Source organism: Gasterosteus aculeatus, chromosome 16 (assembly GCF_964276395.1).
Source record: "Gasterosteus aculeatus chromosome 16, fGasAcu3.hap1.1, whole genome shotgun sequence".
Classification (NCBI taxonomy): Eukaryota; Metazoa; Chordata; class Actinopteri; order Perciformes; family Gasterosteidae; genus Gasterosteus; species Gasterosteus aculeatus.
In genome coordinates this window covers 4,887,520-4,896,518 of record NC_135704.1, presented here as the reverse complement: position 1 = coordinate 4,896,518, position 8,999 = coordinate 4,887,520, and the positions used below count along the sequence as shown (strand labels likewise).

Here is an 8,999-nt window from a genome sequence, read left to right as displayed (position 1 = left end):
AGCCAGAAAGGAGCTGAACATTTTAATATTTGAACGGTTTTAATAGCTGAAAGTGTGAAGGAGTTGAAAGGTGGCGCGGAAGAAATAGAAGAAGTTGAAGATGAAGAAATAAAGATTCGAAGAACAATACTTGGAATGCATCGTTAATGCATTCCAACAATAAAGATTAGAAGAACAATACTTGGAATGCTTAAAGCATTCCAACTAACTAGCTAGTTTATTGGTTGCTCGGATGGACAACCGGGTAGACATACAGGCAGAGTGGAACCACATCATCTAAAGTGCTCCGGGAAAGGAAAGAGACAGTGAAAACTCTTGCAACTCTCACAGTGTAAAGAACAACAATTTAGATGTGTTTAGGAAAATTCAAATGAAATTAAAACGTTTCTGTAATACTATGTTTGCTATCCTTTAAAGGCCCACGCCTACGTGCATAGGCCGTTGGGGCTGGAGGTGAGCAGGTGTAGGCCGGTGGTTTGGGTGGGTATACCTTCCCACAACATCAGACAGGCAGAATTAGCAAGCTATTCTTTTTGACGATATGATTTATTGGTCAGTATTTTGTTAAGATTTATTGGTCAGTATTCTGTTAAGAGATACAGACTGACAGTCTGTATCTCTCTGCACCTCCGTTCAAGCAATTCAAACCACTGTGGGTGTTTTTTAGGGAGTGATTTCTTTTGTTCAGAAATAACGCATTGCTCTGCTTTACCTGTTTGGTGGGTTCACCCAATAGAAAGCACACCTAACGAGAGAGAACACACAGTATATCCAAGTCTGGTACATGCGCTTGTTGCTTCCTGCTGTCAAGGTAAGACACACATTGTGTGTGACTTTAAGGTCGGGAACACTTGAAATAGGAATGGCTTTTTCTACAGATCAAAGGACAATGATCATAACACTGTAGCAGCTGGAGCTTTTCATGAGAAAGATTTTACATGAAGACAGCGACTGGGTTTCTGCTGTTGATTTGTAAAGTGTGCGTTTGTAAACCCTGTGACCGCCGCTTGTCTGAAAGTTTACCGGTTATTGCTGAAATCACTGAATTTCCCTGTTGTTCTAATTGTCAACTGTCATTGCAGTTCTCCCAAAGGTAGAGATGCTTCGCTTTGTCGTGTTTGCTCTGTTGCTTGGTGTCTGTGCCAGTGCTGGTAAACAGCAGAAAAAGAAGGAGACGCCGCAGTCCTTGTCGAGAGGTGGGTGAGTTATTGACTCAGTGGATTTAAAATTGTGAGCTTGGGTCTGGGTCATAAGACACACAAATAATGACTAGAATTTGAGTGTGTCAGTGAAGTGATTCAGTTGAGTCCTGAGAAATAGTGCGGCGTGTTCATTTGTATCGAGCTTTTTGCTGGTTTGCTCTGCAGGATGGGGGGACGGCATTCGTTGGGTCAAAAGTTATAAAGAGGGCCTGTCGGAGATGGTCAAACGGTAAGACTCATTGATAAATAAAAATAAAAGTACCACATGATTTATTGGTCAGTATTCTGTTAAAATATGGCCTTGCGACTATCTCATGGATGCTGTTGTGTAATACCGCGTCCACACCCAGCGTTGTGCGAGCAGTGGGTTGAGTGGTTTCCCTGTGGTTTTGCTCTCACAGTAAGAAGCCTCTGATGGTCATCCATCATCAAGACATCTGCCCGTACAGCCAAGGTACTGCAGTCACTCCGGTCCGTCACAGCTGAGTAGTATTAAATATGAAAGTAAAGGCTTACACACCCTGCATTGTCCTCACAACACACACCTGGGCTTGGTTTCATGGGCAACACAATGGGGGCATTCCTCAATAATACCCAACCAACCAAGCTGGTCCTATCTATCACACAGCTGGTTTTTAGGAAGGAAGCTCAATGGAAGTCTCTTCTGCCATTTCTGAGCTCATAAATAGTGAGGCCGCCTACAGGGCAAAATCTGGCTGTTGCTTTTGACTCGTCACATACTAGTGGCCCTCATGCATGTATATGATTTGATTTAAGTAGTTTAACTCAAAAATACTGACTTGAGGAAAGTTTAAATAAATTAGGCATGTTAGTTGCATTGCGTAACTAGAAGTACTCTGTAAAACCTGCTTACAAATCTTGATCCAAACTTAATAAAGTTAATATTATTAACACAATATATGTTCACCATTCACAAAGTTGTATCTATTTTAACATTTTATATATACTTTTTATTATATTGCATATAGGATTATATATTATGTATTGTGCTTATTTTGCCATCGCACAGCTCCAGTCTTGTGCCGGGTTTTAGTGGTGCAGTTCTGATAGATTGTTTTGTCATAGTTTGTCAAATAAATATGTCTGGTTCTTGTGAGTTAAATACATTGATTTGACTATATCCATTGTCAGTTAATTACGCAGCGTCTCATCGTGACGTATTCATGCATCTGCAGTGTATTTATAGGTGTGGAGCCTCATGCAGCATTTTATTTCACTGTAAATGTGTTTTGTGAAAAAAATACTGACCAGTAACTGTTGCATCATAATGAGGTTGACTGTAGTGGGAAAATCCACGGCCCGTCACTGCTTAACACAATTACAATTCCATGCACACAAGCTCCTTTTTCAATCTTTATTGCTGCGTTGTTGCAACCAGATTCATTACATAGTACATAAAGTATTCCTATAATAAAAAGTTTAAAGACAGTCCTGTTTTATAATATCAAATACACGCTAAGCAGGATTGTTCCAACAGCGCTGAAGAAGGCCTTTGCTGCTGATAAGTCCATCCAGAAGATGGCGGGGAGGGATTTCATCATGCTCAACCTTTTGGTAGGTTCATTGGGTGAAGATGTTTGTGTCAGCGTAAAAACGCTTAGCCGTGCACAAGTTGCAGCATGTGGTGAATAACGCGCACTGTGGTAAAGAGGTAATGTGATGCCATGTAATTCCTGTAGCAAAGTACACTGAGGGGATTTTCTAACTGGTATTTTTGTGATTTTGGTTTCAGCATGTTTTACTGTTTGCATTATTAGCCACTAAATTCATATGCCATAAGTCAAATATCTCACACTGAATTCAGTGTGGAAAACTGTTACAACATCCGGCATAATACATATTTATTTGCAAATAAAAACAGTATTTAGTAGTAACCATCTGCCAAATACTTTATGCTCAGTTTTTACTAACAGAAATCAACGATATTCATGCTTTTCACAGAATGAGACTGCGGATGAGAGAATAGCCCCCGATGGACGCTACACTCCCAGAATCCTCTTTCTTGGTAAATATACTTACACTATTCATGGAGGGAGGGCGAAAGTCTGATCCAGCACAGTAACTGTGTTTTGCAATGCAAAATTGTATTGATACATGGACGCCAAGTCTTTTATCATTTATCAATGTTGCAAAAGCAAATTACATGTTTTTATGACAGTGTTGGTCAGACTGTCTGTTTGAGTAAAAATAACTTCAGAATTTTCAGGTAAAAAAAGTAATGAGTTCCATTGCATTATTACTATACTTAGCATTTGACTAGATGTTTAAATCCATCGACACCGAAAATCTCACTGAAGTTTTGAAATCTTTGAAGCAGAATAAGTGTTCAGCCATGACGGGGTGACTATATATATAAAACATTACATGCTAACAATAGTTACGCATTCTTAATGATGCTGTGGGAAGCTGTCAGGTTAACTACGAATGGAGATTCCCCTTTTCCACACAGTCCCAAATCACCAGTTAGCAGCCATGTGAGATGTCCACACATGGCTGCTGTCACTCCTGTTCCATTTCCTCGCTGGATGTTTTTTTACCGTCACTGCTTGGCCTCGTCTCTTTTGTCATTTCATATTTGCCAAACAGTTATTGAAATGATCAACGCGCGTGTGTGTGTGTGTGTGTGTGTGTGTGTGTGTGTGACTCTCTGTGCAGATCAATCCAACACTGTGCGCACTGAGCTCGTGGGAAAGTTCCCCAGCCATCTCTACACCTACGAGCCGGCTGACATGACACTCTGTGAGTGACCGTCCACGTCCTCTGATGGTGATGATGGTCACATGACCAGTCAGCGGCATGAAGACATGTTTTTGACTCTATATTTTGAGAGGAACTTATATGTCCTAAATGTCTTGCAGCTTGCAGCCTGCTCTGTCTGCTTTGAGAGAGTTTGTGTAAATCTCCACACATCCTCGCCCAATTTGCAGAATGATGTTTTCTTAGAAACACAACGCGCTCTTTTTTATAGAAATGATGATCATTAATAAGAACAGAATCACTTCAAATGTTTAAATCAAATTTTAAGTGGTGCATTAAATTGGAGTCGGCGAAAGAGATGAACTCAATAGCACCCTGGCAACTTTGCACTTTGAAAAATAATTTTGAAATAATGCTGCCAGAAGCTACGACAGGCCCGTAGTAGAGATGATGGCGAGATGCCGTTTGAAGTGAGTGTGCACATCCTGAGAACATGCGATGTAAGGTCCAGTTCCATCAGCTTCCTGCGCCATCGAAGAACATACAACCTGCCTGGACAAGGTGGTTCGAGTTTTCTATTCCCAATCTAGCATCACATTTGTCAAATCCAATAAACCCTTTGAGGAAAACAGAAAACACAACATACAGGTACACAGCACCCGTGTTTCGTTAAGCTCTGCAGAAACTATACTTCTGAAGAAAGTGAGACGGTTTTCAAAGCGCCGACCATAAGAGGCTGTTTAACGTAATTCATGTCTTCTCTGTCTTAAATGGCAAGTCTGTCTTATTTGGGGTTTTGCTCAGACACAAGAGACTGCTTGTTACTGATCCCGCAGAATGCTTTGATACTCTAAGCTCTCAAGTGTCAAGGCAGAAAATCTTGTTTTATAAAACCTAACTCTGCACATTATCCGTTCAACCAAAACCTTCTGAAATAATTCCCAGACCACAAATATCTGAATACAATTTAGTCTCAAGCCATTAAGTACAAGTTGAGATATCTTCCTACATATGGGAAAAGCGGCTAGTGGTGCTGGAGATTCAGTGGATCATCCACGTCAATGAGCTACAGCGTATTTGTATTTGCATTCACAAGCACAAGAAACCCCGCGTCTCAAATGTTTTTACTTTTGTTTAGATGAGCATTTCACCTGCAAGGGAGAAAATGCATGTTGCATATTCTAATTTGTATGCTCTCTTTCAACAGTGGCTGAAAACATGAAGAAAGCCCAAAAAATGAAGAAGGCTGAACTCTAACCAGGTCCAATGGTTACACCTTCCCCATCCCGGACCCCTGCTGGGACACCTGCTCAGTGTTCTAAGACGGACGTCTTTACATCAATAAAACCAAAATAAGTGATTGAAAATGAAAGTGTCCAGTGTGTTACCCTTAAGTAATTGTGTGGATGGAATCCTGGGACTATTGAAGCTCGATAAGATCTGTGAGTTAACGAATAACTCACAGATCTTATCATCTTAAAAATAAGGTAGTATTGTAGAGCTGTTAAAGTCATCTGGGGTAATAAGCCTATTGAGATCACTTTAACTCTTCCTCTAGTTTTTATTTTATTTACAAAAGGAGATAAACTACACGTATAATTAGTGAAGGTGAGCATTACTTTAGAGAATTTGGGCGGAACTGTAGACTTACATCCAAAGATGCAGAAGTGAACACTGAAATAATTGGTGAAAGGTCTCACGCATGGTGGCGTGTTCGAACCACTGAGTGGCAGTATAATCGTACCTACAGGGTCCCATCACGTCTTCCACCGAAATGATGTTTGTACTATTGTCAATGCCAGAATGGATGTTCTGAAGGTTCATTATATGAGTTGAATGCAGTTTTTACTGAGAGCGATTAGCACAGGTTATATATTGTGTGTCATTACACACAACTCTGTATTCTTCTTACAGTCCATCATGTTTCGTCAAACGTCTCATGGATGACTCCTCGAAGCTCCCCAGTAATTACGTCGCTGCACACGTAGTCCTCAACGATCCTTAGTTTCGAGTCTTCACTTAGCTGTATTTGTGTTCTCCCGTTGAAGGATCCTCCCTGAAGAAACACCTCAGCTCAGGCCCGGACAGAATGAGAGCGCTGCAACGCCCCAATAGCCCCGATGGCGTTTTCTGCCGTCATAGAAAGGATCAATGTCTGCGCTCTTCTGCCTTCCCCTGCTGAAGAAGTGGTGCAGACATGGAGACTGTTCTGCACACTGAAACTTATTCAAACTAATAAGCATAACGCATCATTTTAACCCAGAAAAACAAGAAAGGTAGAAAACAGAGCATTTAAAATGGGTCATTGAGTTTCATTCCTTCATATTAGTTTCCATAACATCTGATCAGGGAGGAATGACTTTCAAAGCCTTTTCTTTCCTCAAAAGAAATTCTGTTTTTCATTTGGACCCAAGAGGAATCGTCAGAAACCTCCTGATATCTTTCAACTATTTCCTTGCAATGTTTTTCTCAAGAAATAGGTTTCACAGGCTTACAGACTCCTGGGTTCATAATAAATGTGTTTTCTACTCAGACTCTCCTCTATCTGGCCTGACGATTCCCCGTCTGCCTCATTCCTTCCTCAAAGAAAAGGTCATTTTAGGTAAAGTCTACCATTACTGACAAAAAGACCAATCATTGGGTGTAATGAAACTCACTAAATAGTGCTTACAAAAAACTGCTACTACTAGAGAACCTGAATATAGCTGTAATAAAGTGTACGTAATAGACAGAACACCTTTCACCACGGTTAAACTCGCCCCCTAAAGAACAACAACACGATGGGTTCCATGCTCATGTTTCTCATTCTGCTGTACAGATCCAGGCCTACCGATGGGATCCACAACAATTAGGGTAAGTGAAGGTTCTGGATACGATGTTTAGAGCATATGAAGCTGAATACAATGTATTTAGTGTCGTAGAATTAAGCCGCTCTCGCGCTGTCTGTGAAAGATTGTAACAATGTTGATGATATAAAAATGCAACAGATTTTCAGTAGAATGGTATTGTCTCGTTGGAGAAGGGAAACACGAAGAAGTCGCCACCATGATTCACAGAGTCTCCACCATGGTCTTTGTCTTGGGGCGAGCTTTGGTGTGCAAAAGTGTGACTACATCGAGATGGACATTATAAAAACAAAGCCGGCCCCCTTGTATTTACAGAAACAGTGTTATAGGCTGACACACACACACACACACACACATACAAGGTTCTTCAGCTTGACTTTGGATGCGCTTGTGACAAGGGCACGGGGCCATTAGTCCTCGTTTGCACACTGCTTGGACAATTTAGCTATTCAAATAGAGCCCGCTTACTGGAAAACAGCTCCTTAATGAAGAGATGGGCCGGGTAATATGCCATGAATCTATTCTTTCCCACACAGTCACAAACACACACCGCCCGTATGCATGCAGAACCATTACGTACGCCAACTCTTAAACACAGAGAAACAGAAACGCGGCGCAATTTTCGCCACGCAAATGAAAAAGGTCAAAATGCAAATGCAAATTTCATCCCGCTCTGCTTTTTAATTATTCTGTCGGGTTCAAAGAGGCTTCATCAGAAAGGAGCCGCTGTGACAAAGGAAGGCCTGAGCTCACAGATAAGCTCAATCTGTGTCTCCTTTTGACACTTTCTCCTCCATACTGAGCCCATCTACACTCCTCTCACACACACACAGCGACACTTAGCATCACCTCAAAGCAAATTACAATGGATCGGCATGAAAGGCGGTGGCGAGGAGATGCTTTAGTAATTACCAGGCGACTTGTGTGGATGTTGAGTCAATGTCTTTAATCTGCGGGGAGCCGTTTTGTTGGCTCGGGTTGTAGTGCTGAAGGTAAAGATGTGCTCTGCATTATTATAGAAGGATGAAACCAAAAAGGAAAGTTTCACCGGTCTCATTTTACCTACCAAGACCTTTGAAAATGAAAATGTTTTCACGAGAAAGACCTTTTGTGCCATTCCAAATCCATTTCATACTCATTACTTATCAAGGTGATTAAATCAGATGAAGGCCACAGCGCGCACATTCACCGGAGCGCTCTGTGGATTTCTTTGTAGAGGAGACTCCTAATTAACATTTCATTTTTCATTAAGCAACAACATAAAATTAATTTAATTGTCCAATATGTCTGCACTTTTTTTTTTTTTAGAAGAGGACAGCATAAAAGCCACTGAGGCCGTACTTGCTCGTATCTTTCAACCCACGAATCATGGACCGTTTGGCTTTTTCTTGGTTAAACAGGTTAAAGTGTAACGGCCTGTGTCGTAAGGCAGAAGAAACATCTCACTCTGTTCATCTGCATCGTTTGGCTGTCGCCTCCCAGGCATTTCCCTTCTTATGTGATGTTTTATTTACAGCAGGGAAAACCTGAGAGTTGCTTTAAGGTTTTGTTTTCCATCAGGCTGCATGTTCTTTCTGGTCTCTATGGGAACCCTGTCCATGACACACCGTCCATGATACCTAATGAACATACTCGTAGCGCAGTAGTTAGGAGAGCCCCAAAATATAATGCTTCACAACAATGATCACAACCCAAAATAAAACATTTTAGAATGACTTAAGAGCTAAACTATCGTTCATAATGCTGTGCAGTCACTGACTATTTCTTCAAGGATCGTATTACAATTTCCCTAATGGTGGTACAATATACTATTTGCACAATGCATTGTACCACCATTTTTATTTCACTTAGTTGTTGAATTGGGGGGGTGGCAGGGGGCAGGGGGGGGGTCAGTGAGTTGACTTGTAGATGGCGGCTGGCTCAGCCCCATTTTGGAGAAACTGACGGGAATACCGACATAACTTTAAGACAAATAACCAATTAGACTGAATTATAATATATTATGTAGTACAAATATGAGATTTATAATGATCCGTGTATTGAAGTGTGATGAAACTTGACCTAATACCTGATTATTGTTATACATCATTATGACTTTATCAACGTATAAGAAGGATTTCTGTGCTGTAAACAGATCTGTGTTTTTATAAGGCACGGCACATCTGGCCACATGCGATGCCACATTCATTTAACGGTTTCATCACTCTCTCTTCTATCGACACGCTCCGTTTAG

The 8,999-nt window shown here is 41.0% G+C and overlaps 1 protein-coding gene across 2 annotated transcripts; it reads left to right on the top strand.

Moving 5' to 3' along the window:
* The first annotated feature begins 230 nt into the window (after positions 1-230).
* On the top strand, positions 231-5,287 carry LOC120833593 (anterior gradient protein 3). Of its 2 annotated transcripts, none has more exons than XM_040200832.2 (8): positions 231-811; positions 1,083-1,196; positions 1,368-1,431; positions 1,604-1,656; positions 2,701-2,777; positions 3,165-3,228; positions 3,879-3,962; positions 5,128-5,287. In XM_040200832.2, exons 2-8 carry the CDS (start codon positions 1,100-1,102, stop codon positions 5,175-5,177), a joined length of 489 nt encoding a protein of 162 aa, XP_040056766.2. In that variant the 5' UTR covers positions 231-811; positions 1,083-1,099; the 3' UTR covers positions 5,178-5,287. The 2 variants fall into 2 exon arrangements, with proteins under 2 accessions (XP_040056766.2, XP_040056765.1); XM_040200831.2 differs by having other exon boundaries at positions 607-979.
* The last annotated feature ends 3,712 nt before the right edge of the window (positions 5,288-8,999 follow it).